The sequence below is a fragment of the Bufo gargarizans genome, chromosome 1 (assembly GCF_014858855.1).
Source record: "Bufo gargarizans isolate SCDJY-AF-19 chromosome 1, ASM1485885v1, whole genome shotgun sequence".
Lineage (NCBI taxonomy): Eukaryota > Metazoa > Chordata > Amphibia > Anura > Bufonidae > Bufo > Bufo gargarizans.
In genome coordinates this window covers 602,038,574-602,054,944 of record NC_058080.1, presented here as the reverse complement: position 1 = coordinate 602,054,944, position 16,371 = coordinate 602,038,574, and the positions used below count along the sequence as shown (strand labels likewise).

The 16,371-nt window shown below is 37.9% G+C and overlaps 1 protein-coding gene across 4 annotated transcripts in view; it reads right to left on the bottom strand.

Moving 5' to 3' along the window:
* ZNF608 (zinc finger protein 608) overlaps nucleotides 1-16,371 on the bottom strand; it is a 74,039-nt gene that overhangs the window by 34,534 nt on the left and 23,134 nt on the right. For all 4 annotated transcript variants that reach the window (XM_044275873.1, XM_044275872.1, XM_044275875.1 and 1 more), the window contains one exon: nucleotides 6,895-7,150. In XM_044275873.1, the coding sequence (XP_044131808.1) occupies nucleotides 6,895-7,150 (256 nt within the window). The remainder of the gene's footprint in view (nucleotides 1-6,894; nucleotides 7,151-16,371) is intronic.

The window sequence follows — 16,371 nt, the reverse complement described above, 5'->3', positions numbered from 1 at the left end:
TGCCACACTGAGATACCTTGATGGTGGTACAAAAGGGGTCAGTTGTGTTCCTGACTGGAATACATTGGCTAAAGTATCAGTTTTTAACATCAGCCTGAGGGATTAGCCAATATTGTCAGTTGCATATCGTTGTGGTGCACCTTTTGCAGCGATTTAGGTATTTGTATATTTTCATCCACACACTACTCCATCTTGTGAAGGATGCCTTTGTGGTGCATGTGGTCCGCTGCTGACATCCTCCATTGTATGCATTTTTTGCTGGGGATTGCCGCTAGCAACGGATCACATGCGGAGGAATTGCTCCCCCGGTTATAAACACGCTACAGTATTTAAGGTTTTTGAGCATTTTCTCCCATTTAGGTCACTTTATTTTAGTGATTTTTCTCTCTCTATATTCTCACAAAATATGACATTAAATCTCCTAGAGATATAACCTATAAACAACATCTCAAAAGCAATTTCCGCAACGAGGATAGAGGGAACAAAGTTTAAGTTGGTTCACTTATATTGATTTTACAATATGCTGTATGATATTTCAAAGTAATATACTCATGTTCTAAGTACTCAAGCCTCTCTTAATGGTTTTCATATGTAATTTCATAAGCATTAAATCTAAACCACCAGTTGTAACAAAGCTCTGACTGCAGCAGTGAAAAATTATTTCCCAGCAACATATGGCCATATGATGGATCATTGTGGCAGAAAGGGAAAGTGGAAATGCTGTAAATAGCATGGCTTAAAACCACATAAAAATATAGTAGAATGCAGGAATTATTTAAGTATATCTTGGTCAAAATGGCTTCATGGTGCAAACTGCGACACAGTATTTTTTATTAAATATGTAATAATAAAGATACATCACAGAAGGATGATAAATAGAGATGGGTGAGTTTGTTGACATTTGTTTCTGGTACAAATTGGTTGTTTAGATTTGATATGTTTTTGACAAGAATCGACAGTGCCCCAATTGCCCTGAAAAATAATTTATGATACTCTGTGGTCTCCTGGGATTGTACCACTTTCACACTCTTTAATGCCAAGACATCACCAGTAATGTCAAACTGACAGCAAGATATATGGCTATGGGTAAACACCTATTTAAAAACACTTAATTTTTTCAATGAAAAAAAAATCCAAAAATGAACCTTTTTGGTGGCAGATACCTTCTTCTCTGTTTTCTGACCTATAAAATAGCACCTGCCATTTTTCGAATGATTCATCATAAACAAATTACACGAGATTCTGAAATTGTTTTGGAAATCTGTAACAAATTTTGTTTAGTTAAATTGATTTGCCCATCTCTAGTGATGAATTTGGACTGTGTTCCCTTTCTACTAAGATTTGTCCTCAATTGTGTTTAAGAACTCATTTAAAATATACACATTTAACTGCCATATGTGCATTTTGTTCCTGGAGAGGTGGTGGTGGTGGGGGGGGGGGGGGGTTGAACACCTGCCAGACACCTCTGGTGTTAGACACCTTGGGGGACACAATAGAATGAGTAGAAAAAAACAATTAAAAAAGGGTTCTATTCATTTTGCTCATGAGAGAAAATGCCTGAGGGTGTCTAATACAGTCCATCGACACTGGATTGTTGGCACATTGATATATCCAAAAACAGCAAGGTCTCCCAAATTCAGTCATGTTTTGTAAAAACAGGGCATGTTTTTACAAACTTATATATTGAAATCTTTTGTCATAGTGGTCACTGACACCATGGAGTAGTAAAAAATATCATGTCAATTTTTAAAGATAACTCTAAATACATGCTTAAAAAAAAACTCCCATATAATAGATCTCTATTTATAACATTGTCTATTGTGAAGAAATTCCTCTTAAAAAAATATACTGATTTAGCTCTAAGCATATGCTTCTTTATCTCCCTGAAGGGAAATGAGAAACTACAGCAGTGTGTGACAAGTTGAGTAACAGGTCTCATTTAATAGGAAGTTCCTCCAGAGTATTAGATTCCCAGGCTCACGTTTCTGACAGAAGCAAGCTCTGGATTTAGTAGAGGTCAACAATACCTCAAAATGTGGTGTTTTATTTTAGTACATTGTTTTTGAAGCTGAACCATTTTGTGTTTCCAGTAACTGTAAACAGGCAATTGAAGCACAGCTCAGAGCAATCATATGGTTTAGGATCCCCTTGGCCCAAATACAGACGCATTTTAATTAGCAGTAAACAACTCATTTACATAACTTCAAACAGTGCAATTGGTTTTGCACAGATGAAGTGGAATAGGCACAACAGCAGTTAACATCTATGGTGATCAGAGCTCATATAACCAATTCAGTGCTCAAAGGATTACAGAACGAAGAAATAAAACAGAAGGGTTTGTTAATAACAGGGCTATTGCTGAATTGCATTGTGTTTGATTTTAGATTGGATAGCAATCCAATGAGCTAAAGCTATCAACAAGAACCAGGATAAGAATGTATTAGAGAATAATGAGCATAGCATGAAATGCCAGGTGGGAGTAAGCCAATCCAAGGAAATCTAACTACATGCATTTCTACCGTGCCATGTGTGCCCCAAATGCTACAGCAAAAATGTTATGGAAATTCTTCTCGGCATCTGTGAGCAATTTTACACAATATTTTCTTGTAGCAGTGAACTTTTTAAACAGCGTAGATCAAAAAGCGTGGGAAACCAAAAACATCCTCTGACAATTCTTGTATGTGAAATGGAGAATATGTACTTCTTCCATTGTATTATTTTGCCTTCTAAGAATAAAAGGGGTGTTACATTTCAAAAAGCCTTTACATGAAATAGCATGCCATCTGAATTGCAGAGACTTCAACAACTAGTTACATTTTGAGGCTGAAACAACTTATTTGCCATTTAACAACCACTTTTACGTCAATCCTATAATCATTCTTTGCAGTACAAAGCTATGAGCACTTAAAATAGATTGTGGTGGGATGGAGAGTAATTGAAGCTCTCCACTATATGGTAATGTGCAGCCCAGATGGAGCTCAAGATTGGCATAATTGATCTTTGAGCCAAATAGTCCTTTCTCCAGATGTTACAGAAAGTACATGAAAAAGCACCCACACAATGATATCTAACTTGGTATTTGCTCCATACAAGTAATATCATTGTATGGATGTATTTATTTAAAATTGCATTTGGACACTTAAAGAGGCATTACCATGTTCTAACATGTTGGCATATTGCTAGGATCAGGCAGGATCTGACTTCTAGGATGACTGTGATTCTGAGAGTTAAAGGAGCACAACAGATTAGTGTGATAAGATGGGAATACCCTTTTAATGAACCCAGAAATTATCCAAGACCCAAGCACCTTGGTATTGATATTGTTACATTTTCTATCTTTAGAATAACCCTGATGTATCTGTGGAGCCACTGCATAAACATTTATCTTCCCTTTTAAAGAAGAATAGCATATACATTGCCTTTTTGAGTCAAGCATTTCTGGTGAGGTGGGGCTGAATATTTCTGCAAACTTCATACTATTCTTTCCCAAGTTATTGCATGTTATAGCAAGTCCAAGTTGTCAAAGTTGTGCCTTTATTTATCCCGATAGCATAGTTACATACATAGAATGTGTCGGCAGATAAGAACCATTTGGCCCATCTAGTCTGCCCAATATACTGAATACTATGGATAGCCCCTGGCTCTATCTTATATGAAGGATAGCCTTATGCCTATCCCATGCATGCTTAAACTCCTTCACTGTATTTGCAGCTACCACTTCTGCAGGAAGGCTATTCCATGCATCCACTACTCTCAGTAAAGTAATACTTCCTGATATTACTTTTAAACCTTTGCCCCTCTAATTTAAAACTATGTCCTCTTGTAACAGTTTTTCTTCTATTAAATATTCTCTCCTCTTTTACCTTGTTGATTCCCTTTATGTATTTAAAGGTTTCTATCATATCCCCTCTGTCTCATCTGTCTTCCAAGCTATACATGTTAAGGTCCTTTAATATTTCCTGGTAAGTTTTATCCTGCAATCCATGTACTAGTTTAGTAGCTCTTCTCTGAACTCTCTCCAAAGTATCAATATCCTTCTGGAGATATGGTCTCCAGTACTGAGCACAATACTCCAAATGAGGTCTCACTAGTGCTCTGTAGAGCGGCATGAGCACCTCCCTCTTTCTACTTGTACTCTTTAACCCATTGGTAGACAAAAGAGACTGTATGTCCATTATCTATATGGCCTGGCATCTAAATGCTTACCCATAGGTTAAGTGCTCCTGTTCTACCCTATTAAAATCATTATGTCCTCACCCCACTGGTAAGTGAAATGCTATAATAACAGAACATAGGAAATTCTGCTGATGCTTCAGATGTTTCACTATTATTAAATTGCAGATTAGAAAGCACAGTGAGTATTTACTTCTGGCACATCTCTAAATAGAAATAGTCGAGCAAACAACAAGCACTTTTTAATTCAGTAAAAAGTCTAGTTAATTCATAAGGAAAGATTCCTCCACAAAGGGAACCTGCTTCTTCACGCTGGAAAACAACACCTTATCACAGTCCCGCCTAGCCAGCATGAGACAACAGAAGAAGCAGAAAGGTCAGATCCCTATATTATTAGTTGGTATGCCGTGAAGATACATCAAAGTGATGAACAGAATGTGGCTGCAGTAGTCGCTTTTAAAATTAATTTGGGAAATTAAGAAGAATGGATAAATGCAAAACCATCCTACAAAGCCGTAAATTCTGGCCTAACGTGAAAACCTGCATCTGTGATGCCAAATACATTGGCTATGAGTAAGACAGTGGTGAATGCATTACAATGCTAAAGGAGAATTTATATTAAATATGTTACCACCTCTCCCCCAGTTGGCCCACTTTTATGTTAACTGTTTGTGAATTACCTTCATAATTTAACTTTTACACTGTTTTATTGAAATTTCATCAAAAAAATTGTTGACTAAGTTGCAGTTTTAAGCGAGTATGGGGAATACCTACTCTATATTTGATTCTCCAAAAAGTTTCTGCAAATCTTGAACCTCCAAACTGGTTATACCATCTCTAAAGATTACCCATACATGGAGGAGTAAAGTCAGTCAAACTTTCAGATTTTGGCAGAAATGGCCAACTCTCCCATATAATGCTGAGGGAAAGAAGAATCGGACATGTTGAATTTTAACATCTGATGCAATCCTTTTGTTCTTAAAGGATACACTACCAGAGGTGTGTGACAATGACTTAGTCCCATCTCTGCCAAGCATGCATGTCTATAGGGGAATGGGAAAGAATGGCTGTTGGCCGGAGAAGCATTCTTTGGACAGCTATTGATATTGCATGGGTACTTTAACAATGAAACATCATTTGCCTTCCACTGATCTACCAGTATGATGAAAAGCAATATATACCAATGAAAATAACATCCAATAATGACCATAATAAATCAATGGCTTGGCTGTATTAGACAGCCCAAGTCTGTCGGTAAGGGAGCATTCCTTCCCAGCAATCGCCTGCTCGCTAGTAGAGGAAACAGCTGCTATTACATGCAGTGATCTCCTAATGAGTATAGGAAGGAGCAATCGCTATACCATCGCTCTTCCCTATACTGAATGATTGTTTGTCGACAGAAGATCATGATTAGACACCATGATCTGCCACCGGAAGATGATAATTTTGTAACCTGTCAAAATATTTGGATTGCCCTATGAATGAGCGTTTGCTCGTTCATCAGGTATTTGGCGGCAGCATCACTACGAGCACTCGTTACCAATCATCTTGCAGAAAATCTGCCTATCTAACGCCTGTTTCACATTTGATGTAAAGAGATCCGGCAGGCTGTTTTGGCTGGGAACAGCTTGCTGAATCTGTGAATACCGGGCAAATATGCAGAGAAGTAGCCAGACAAATACCTATGCATGAAGCAGTTTTGGTCCGGCCCTTCTGGCATATTTTCCGGGTAGCACCAGAAATTCTGCTGGTCCCCCTTATAGTTAATAGAGCCAGACGGTATCTTGGCAGCGCACGGTAATGTCTTGTATTCACAGATCCGACAGGCTGTTCCCAGCAGGAAGATCCTGCCGGATCTGTTTACCGCAAATGTGAAACAGGCCTAATACAGGCTTAAGACAACCCAAAGTCTTGACACTGTATATACCCATTGTTTAAAGCCATTCTAGCCACTGCTTAGTAGGATCAACCAACAATGCTAACAAAGCTACCTAATTATCTAACTAAGAACCAAATCTGAAGCCATCAAGAGCAATATTTATTATCCATTAGTTTTCAACCATAAAAAGCATGTTTCTGCTGTATATAGGTGACAGGTGCATTTTAATAACATCCATCTGTCACCTGTAAAAAAAAAAAAAAAACCTACTTGGAAAATTAATTTACACTTAGACATCAAGTCTTTACAAAGCTGCAAGCAGAAATCCAGTGTATGTATGTGCATAAAATTAAAGATTCAATATTAAGTGCATTACAGGCATTATATTTTCTTATCTACATTATATCTTGGAAGCAAATTGCAGTTTGTAAGCTCTCTTTTCACAAGATACTAAAAAATGCATATTGACATCATGGTATTGCTGACAAAACACACAGTTGGGCATTTTTTGAAGACTTGGTGAATTAAACACTAGAAAGATATTAAATCAGAGCCCAAAATCAATATTCCAAAGATTGCTTCATTCCATAAAATTAAAATTACATCTGAAAAGGTAGAGTCAGCAAACTATCTGGGCATAAATTATTTTAAAAGGGCCCCCAGTAGGAGAGGCTAAAACAAGGTAGCATGTTAACATTTCAATACAAATGCAACAGTAATTGCCATCTGCGCAAGCTTGTCCTATAAAAAACATAAATCATGTTACATCTAAATAAATCCTTTCATGATCCAACCACAACTCAAGCAGTACATTAAAGCAAGTTCCAGTGGTTCAGACCTACCTTCTTCAGTTTCATGCCAGACAATCCCTTCCAAATTCACACTGGTGCCAGGTTCACAAGGTCCAAGGCATTCTGGTTCTGTTACTACTCCAACTTCACATGTGTTTACACCAACTGACCGAGTCCTTACCAAAAGTTGCTCCACAGGTGCAGCAATAGTTGAAGATGGCGAAAAATACGATGGTAGAATTGGAGATGAAATATTGTTAGAAACTGGCGGTGGTGGAGGGGCAGGCACTGTAAACAGGGGATCAACCTGGGGAAAAAAATTAAAATTCAATTTTATTGATTGAACATAATAACCTGTAAGGATTTAATACTATTTTCAATGTATTACAGCCTTTTTACTTCAGTCCAAATGGTGTTGTATTGTAAGTTGCTTTTGCCCAATATGACTGCTTTGGTAAAGCCATTGACTTGCGTTGCTGTGCTGACTATACTCAGATTTGCCACATTTGGTTGAAAACTGTGGATGCTATCCATTTTGACCTTGATATAGCTTTGATAGTAAGGTAAAAAAGGTGCAGAGAAGTAGTATTCCCTGCAGAGAATAATTTAATGAGCAGTTACTGAAAAGTAGGGCAGGAAAACCTGCTGTTGAAAGTGTTAGACTGACAGGGAGGGCTGTAATCCCTCTTACCAGATAACTTTCCAGTCAACAGCTCTATTATAGCAAACAGAATAACTAATATATGAATGAAGAAAATGGATGCTCTTATCTGCGTGTTGTGTCATTATTATTATTATTTTTTCCATATTCCTAATAGGATAAATGTCATCCCCTTTAAAGGGATTGTGTCACCCTAATTTTTTCAGCCAGTTAAAACTATAGGGTGACACAGATCCCTTTTTTCAAGTCTGTTTTTATTTTTTGTAGATAGTTTTTTTTTTTAATTCTATTTCCTGAACATGATTATGGGGACAGCCATCTTGCCTGAGATGTTGTTAACGCCAATTAAAGATATTCTTCACAGCAGCCACCATGGACTGTAGACACAATAGACTGGAGGAGACTCAACATCTATGAGAATGTTTTTTAGGGCTGGGTTCACATCTGCGCTCTGAACTCCATCAGTCTGTTCCGACGGAAGAACAGAATGCCGGAGTTCACTGTATATGGCATAGTTAGATACCACTGTGCACAGCCTGATCCCCATTCACTGCAATGGGATCCATCTGTAATCCAGCCGCTTTCTGGCATATATCTGCAGATTTTTGGCTGGACAAAAAATGTTATGTGTAGCATTTTTGTGTCTGGTTGAAAGCCGACATTAGGCTGGATACAGTAACCGGATTACAGTGCCGGAGTTCACAACTCAGATGTGAACCCAGCCTAGGCAAACTCTGTGATCTATGCAGAGGTCAGGAGGGAGTAGACAAGCTTAGATAATCACTGATTATGAATGGTGGATCCCGTGTTGCCTATATATGATTAAAATCTATAATCATGCCTGTGATGATAATGAGATGACTACTGAAAAGTAATCTGTATGGACCAAGAAGTGGTGCCTATTATTAGGCTTAATGTCTAGTGCGAAAACTGCAGGATTTATTAATTTTTATGGATTTTTTTTGCCGGCTTTTAGAATATAAATAGTGACATGGAAAATTAAAAATAACATCATCAAAAATTCTTAAAAATAATTTTAAACAATAGATCATTTTCTGATAACAGACATAGAGGCTAGTAAATTGGCCGATATAGCAGATGACTAGCTCTCACACCAGTGAGTTTATTCATGTTAAAAATTATTATTCCTGCATTTCTGACTAACTCTCACAGAAAATATGATGTTCATGCATTAAAATTCTCATTTGTGTTATCTAAACATTTAATGGAAAATTCTTTACCACAATAAATATTCCTATACAAATGTACTGATACATATCATATATACACAAGATTAATCTATGTGTTCTAACATAACTGCAAGTAATAAAGAGGAATATAAGTTCATTATGTGTCTTGGTAGAGTCATAATATATTGACTTTTTTGTTAAATCTATCCAGCTGCAACAATGCTGGGAGGATAGGCAAAGGAAGGCAATTATCTACACTGGGAAATATACACTGGTCTAACAGCTGCTAGTGGCAATGTGACAAATCAAGCAAAGTAAGAAAAAGACTCTTTACAGTCTTGCAGTGTTATTTTTACTTGATGTTTGCCAGGTGTTCCTGCTTGCTGTAAAGTAGCAGCCTAGCAGGAGATATTAATCAGAGGATTGTCTACATGCAGTACAGGCTGCATATATATTTAAATGTTTATTGAATAGTTACTAGAGAATGGACTTGCAAATAGCTTGCTTTCAAAAGGAAGGAGAACAACTCTAAAATGCAAATTGAGGATGCAATTTTGTTCCAACTTGTCAAACATAAAAGTACACCAAAACAGCTGAGAAAAGCAAATGTTCAGTAACAGTAAATTATCTTTAGGGTGGTTTCACACATAGCATTTTTTGTAAAAATTGCCGTACATTTATTTTTAATTTTTTACCAGATCCAGAAGTGTATCCAGAAGCAAGTAAAAGTGTAAATTCTATATTTCCAATTCTTTATTTTTCAGTTTCAGCATTTGGCAAATTAACTGAATTGAAAAACTGCAACAAAAACATTTCCAAAAACATTGTGAGTAAAACAGTCCTGAATGTTTCATCTTTATATGATGTACGATTTAATGATAAAATCTATCATTTCCTCATTTTCATTTCAACGTCTAGGCATCCAATCATATTTATATGGGTTTTGGAGCATTTGATGCCTTGGAGACACACATATACAGTGCTGCCCATAATTATTCATATCCCTGGCAAATTTTGACTTAAAGTTACTTTTTTTTCAACCAGCAAGTAATGTTCTGACGGGAAATGACATAGGTGTCTCCCAAAAGATAATAAGACGTACAAGAGGCATTATTGTGGAAAAAAACAACATTTCTCAGCTTTTATTTACATTTGAGCAAAAAGTGTCCAGTCCAAAAGCATTCATACCCTCCTCAATAATCAATAGAAAAGCCTTTATTGGCTATTACAGCAATCAAACGCTTCCTATAATTGCAGACCAGCTTTTTGCATGTCTCCACAGGTATTTTTGCCCATTCATCTTTAGCAATGAGCTCCAAATCTTTCAGGTTGGAGGGTCTTCTTGCCATCACCCTGATCTTTAGCTCCCTCCTCAGATTCTCAATTGGATTCAAGTCTGAACTCTGGCTGGGCCACTCCAAAACATTAATGTTGTTGTCTGCTGACCATTTCTTCACCACTTTTGCTGTGTTTGGGTCATTGTCATGCTGAAATGTCTGCCTGATGTTGTAGTTGAGAATCCTCATCTATTGCTCTTTTCTCATGGTGCCCTTTATTGTGATTAGGTTCCCTGGTTCATTGGCTGAAAAACACCCCCAAAGCATTAGGTTCCCACCACCATGTTTGACAGTGGGGATGGTGTTCTTTGGGTTGAAGACGCGTTTTTTATGCCAAATGAAGGAAATATCATTGTGACAAAATAATACAATTTTTGTTTCATCTGACCATAACACAGAAGACCAGAAGTCTTCTTCTTTGTCCAGATAAGCTTTTGCAAAGGCCAAGCAAGCTTTTGTGTGCCTGGTCTGCATCCGTGGAACCCAGCAGTGTGCAGTGTCCGTTGGATTGTCTGCCTTGAGATATTGCCACCAGCAGAGCCCAGATTCACCAGGATGGCCTTGGTGGTGATCCTTGGATTCTTTTTCACCTCTCTAACTATCCTCCTGGCCAGCATATGTGTCACTTTTGGCTTCCGACCACGTCCTCTGAGTTTTTCTACAGTGCGGAACATCTTGTAATTTTTGCTCAAATGTAAATAAAAGCTGAGAAATGTTTTTTTTTTTCCCATAATAATACCTCTTGTACATCGTCTTATTATCTTTTGGGAGACACCCATGTCATTTCCCGTCATAAAAATTACTTGCTAGTTGAATAAAAGTAACTTTAAGTCAAAATTTGCCAGTAACTTTAAGTCAAAAATGAATAATTATGGGCAGCACTGTAGGTGAAACTCGAAAAATTAGAACATCGTGCAAAGTTTATTTAACTTAAAATGTGAAACTAACATATGAGATAGACTCATTACTTGCAAAGCGAGATATTTCAAGCCTTTATATCGTATGATTTGGATGATTATGGCTTACAGCTTATGAAACCCCAAATTCACAATTTTGAGGTCCCCTTTGCTCAGGGGGTATGATTAATTAGCTGACTAGAGTGTGACACTTTGAGCCTAGAATATTGAACCTTTTCACAAAATTCTAATGTTAAGCTGCGTTAATGTGATTCCTTTTAATTTGCATTACTGAAATAAATGGACTTTTGCAGTTTTTCCAAAATTGGTGGTTTTTGACCAACTTTGATCTAATATTTGAGCCTTTACTAGTTCCACAGAATGTACAAACAGACAGTTTGATGTCTCCTTCACTATCTTGCATCACTGTGTACATATTCTCAATCTTTCACATATATATTTTTGTTTTGGAGCAGGGTCAGCATTAGCACTAGCAAACCTAAGTGCTAAAGTCAACTTGGCTTTTGTGGCTTATTATGATCTGGATAAAAAAGCACACTCTTCATCTGTCAAGTATAATGTAATGTCAGGTTGATAGACAGGTTATCGGGGACGAAGGTTCCTGTGAACGCTCGTTCCAGACAATCTGTCCGTCTAAATTTGTAGCCAATAACTTGTCGAATAAGCAAAATGTTGTCATTCAGGCAGGCAAGTAAATTCTCATTTCTAAACAGCACTCTGCTGCACAGAAACAATGCAGCTGTATGAGGCTGAGCGATCACAATAGTGATCGCTCGTTCTCATACTGTGGAGGCGATCACTGCATGTAAATGCAGCGCTTCACTCCCACTGAACGAGCAGCCAGTTGTTAGGAATAAACACATCCTCCCTGATAATAGGCTGTTCCTCGGCACATGTAAATCCACTATAAGCCAATTGCCCAAGGACCTTGATTTAAAGGGTGTGTGTCTCAAATTTCACTTATCCATGCATCCATTGTTCTATGCATATAGTAATGTTATATACTTAGACAAACTCTAAGTATCAATTTGGTGACATCACCATTTACGTTGGCTTGCATTTGCAACATATTTTCATGCTACTAAATGATCCTGAGCTTGTAACGTTGAAGTGTTAATATATGTGAATATACAGATTTAGCAATCCTCCTCTTGATTCTTAATGAGCCAAGTGAACAATGACAAAAAAAAAAACTTTAACTGACTTTTTCAATGGTTTCAATGGCTTTTGCGATGTGATTCACGCTGTCATGTGATGTCACACTCAAGTTTAGAACTGCTCCGTCTGCATATTGGTTTCCATCATTGTAACAAATATCTAATGATGTGTTTTATGCATTCTGTATTTTAGTGGACTGTCATAGAATTTAACAAGAGGGAGGTAGTACTAGTATTTCAAGATATGTAGACATTAGATTGTCCTCGTCTTCCAAATGTCTCAGCGTATCATATAAAGAAGGTGGTGGATAAGGGGATAAAAGATTGGTAGGAATCACAATCATGTGCCTGCTAATATTTTTGTTCAAGGAATACAATGTAAATTTCTTATTGAACTATACTAAATGAAACACATCCTGAAGGAGACCGCTGATCAGTGAAGACATGTGAATACACTGCATTGCAGAGGGCAGATGGCATACATGGCTTTTAGATAGTAAAACACAAAAACAATGAAGGTTTTATTGTATAACCAATATATATGACACTTGAAAGATCAGGTAATTAAAAGGCAGAAACATTACAAGCCATTGAAGAAGGTATTATGGTTTCAAAAGGCATGTGGAACAAACTGTTCCTAAGCCACATATTTGTCAGGGGATATGCTAATTATTTTATCACACAAGCTGCAAGGAGAGAAGGTATAACAAATCATATTGGTCTCCAGAAGATGATAAAATGTGGCTGATTCACAGTGACAGAATCATGAAATGCCTCTGGCTTTATTCTTTTTTCTTAAGATACACACTTTTTAAGGAACGAAAAAATAAGAACACGCACAGAAAAGTTGAGAAGTGATAACCCCCGAATGCACAATGCTACAGTTTATCAAGGATGATTTTATAAGCAGCCAGATTTAGCTGAAGGATAACATTGCTGTCTAATTATGAGTAGTCAGACAACAACTACATGAACACACATCAATTATGGACCCCAGCCAAAAGCCCTTGAGATGTTGGAAATTCGCTTCCAATACTCTGTTTTATGAGATTACATCATAGAGAATATTTAGTAGAAGAGAGCTGGAGATGTGCCATGGCATTCCAAACATTGAAACAAGGCACCCACCCCCATGTAGCTCCAAGAAGCAACTACCAGTATTTGGCATTGAAGAGTCCAAGGGAAACATAAGAGATTTTTAGAAATGTGTAAAAACAAAAAGTAAAAAACAGAACCCATTTTAATTCAGATAACATGAACAATAATGTAAAAAATAAATCAGTTATACCTGCCTACCCCACAAACACATGATCACTCCACCTAGTATTGAATATTAGGCTAGTTTAACACTAGCGTTCGGCTGTCCGCTCGTGAGCTCCGTTTGAAGGGGCTCACGAGCGGACCCGAACGCTTCCGTCCAGCCCTGATGCAGTCTGAATGGATGCGGATCCGCTCAGACTGCATCAGTCTGGCGGCGTTAAGCCTCCGCTCCGCTCAGCAGGCGGACACCTGAACGCTGCTTGCAGCGTTCGGGTGTCCGCCTGGCCGTGCGGAGGCGTGCGGATCCGTCCAGACTTACAATGTAAGTCAATGGGGACGGATCCGTTTGAAGATGCCACAATATGGCTCAATCTTCAAGCGGATCCGGCCCCCATTGACTTTCAATGTAAAAGTCTGGACGGATCCGCTCAGGCTAATTTCACACTTAGCTTTTTTTTGAAAATATAATGCAGACGGATCCGTTCTGAACGGAGCCTCCGTCTGCATTATTATGATCGGATCCGTTCAGAACGGATCCGATCGAACGCTAGTGTGAAAGTAGCCTTAATAGGCTACTCTCCGCTGTGATCAAAAGGATCATAAAAGTTGAAATCCAACTGTCAAATCCTTCTTTACCATGATTTTCTCAAGGAGGTAGTTTTAGGACAATCCCCTACACATTAAATGGTTGGACAACCATAATGGCTAGTTTTTCCAAAATTCATCTAATGTGTCTAGCCATCCATAATCTGACATTCTAAGTGTGTTAAACCGGCCATTCACATAAATTCTTTGTAGCTGAACCTGCTGATTTCAGAGGCTTTGGCCAACTAATATATATGGGGCCTCCCGACTCTCACCAGACGGCTAATAGTGGGGGAGATAAGGATTTGGCATGCTGAATTTCAACTCTCCAAACTTTTTTTTTCTCAGGAGATAAGCTACTGGGATAGGAGTCTGGCAGCAGCTTTCTTTCCTCCCCCCACCCACTATTCATGAATGTTCAGCTGAACTGATCCAGCATACGTATAGGAGGATTGGGAGAGATAGCTGTCAGCCAAAGATCATTCAGCTGACAGTCATCTTATGTGCATTCCTAGCTTTACCCCAGTAAAAAAGAAAAAAAAAATGTCACTAACATGCATTATCAACCTGTAGGTCAATAGAGGGAGGCTGTCATCTGTTTGTAGATGGAGACCTTACAATGGACATAAGTCATCTCACCTAGCATGTCTATTTTGGTAGCTACTTGCATTTCACATAGAGGCATGAAGCATGCATTCTTATAACTGTATGTTGTGCCATTCCTCTACTATTCCTGCTAGCATTTATGAATGAATTTCCAACAGTTTGCAATGAAGGTACAAATGGGTGTTGCCAGTTACGGTGTGGGTGACACTGGTAATACTGATTAAATAATTTCAGACTATGCGGAGACAAACCCAAACTGGTAAAACCCATCTCGACTTTCTTTGCAAACTGCTATTAATTCATCCATACCTTCTAGCAGGAATAGTAAAATAAGGCACATCATAGAGTCATAACAATGGGTGCTTCATATTTGTTATTATAAGGGGGGCTGTGCACTTGTAGGTGTATGTGTATGCTTGAAGAATGCTTTGATTAGCCATAAAAATTGCATCTGGATAAAAGGTAGGTTTTCAACCTGTATTTAGGAGTGCTGTCTCCATTGTTCTTTTCTGGTTTCTTTTATTATGGGGGGGGGGGGGGGTGTAAGTAGTTGCTAAAACAGACATGAGATATTACTAGTCCCATTTAAATAAGCAGACATTACATATGTTACTTTAAGGAGATTTTGTCAAAATATTTTTTTTCTTTTTCAAAATCCAGCCAAAGCTGAAATATCACTATTTTGCTCAGCCATTTTAGCCCACACCTTTGGGAACAGACCAGACTACAATAGTCAAAGAGACTATTGTATTTGTTCAAACATTCCCTTTTCTCACTTCTTTTTGTTTTAAATCATTTCAGACCATAAAACAAAAGAGGAAAGCCACCCTGCCAAAAACTAAAGTGCCATGGCTGGGAGCAACCAGGCTTATCTGGTTGCAGTCAGACAGCATAAACAAACCAACACATTTCCCTGTCTTCAACCCCTTTGTTATTTGAAGAGACACAGGCGGCTTAGAAGTAGTGTCCTCACAATTCATCCCTCTTACCTCCCTTGTGCTAAGGAGATTCAGTACCATAACAGTGACACAGTCTATAGCCAGACATTCATTTCCTCTACCTCAGCACTTATTCTTCACCTCTTTGTCCATAGCAGTTGGCTACCAACTAGGTCTTAATCTGTAAACAAATGATTCGCTCAACAATTAAACTACTCATTTCTTCTTTTTTTTCCCTCTCTCTTTTAGGAGGTGGTTGGCGGCTCTCCAATCTGAAGGCTCATAGGTTTTTGTATTATTTAGTACTCATGATGGTTAAAAGGCAATAAGCTCATTTTGAGTTTATAAAACTGTAAGCCGTCAACAAAAGCGTTTAATGCTTCTCAGAAGCACCGTGGTTTTTGCCTACAGAATTAATAATATAAAAAGAAAAGAAAAAAAAAAAGAAATGCACTTTGCACCATTGAAGTGCTGAGAGTTGTTCTGTCAATAATTATAAATGGTAAACCAGATAATCTACTTGAACGGGAAAACATCTTTTTACTATTGTTCACTGGCAGAAAGCTATGACACCTTGGAAGCAGGGAAATGGCAGCGAGGAAACCGAGTCTTGTTGAATGACATTCATTTTACTATGCAAACCAAAGGCACAATACACAAATATGTAATATATCAGTGCACTTGCACATATCCTGAACATGCAAAGGTGAAATAATGTTGGTTGCTAGTTGTATTTATAAGCAGGTATGAAGGTCTATTTACACTGAGCAGTTGTCACAATATTAACGAGTCACATGACTGACCTGGTCATGTCACTTACAAAGGTTGAATCACTTCATGAACTTGCTTTGTATTAATGAACTATTCTATTGCTACC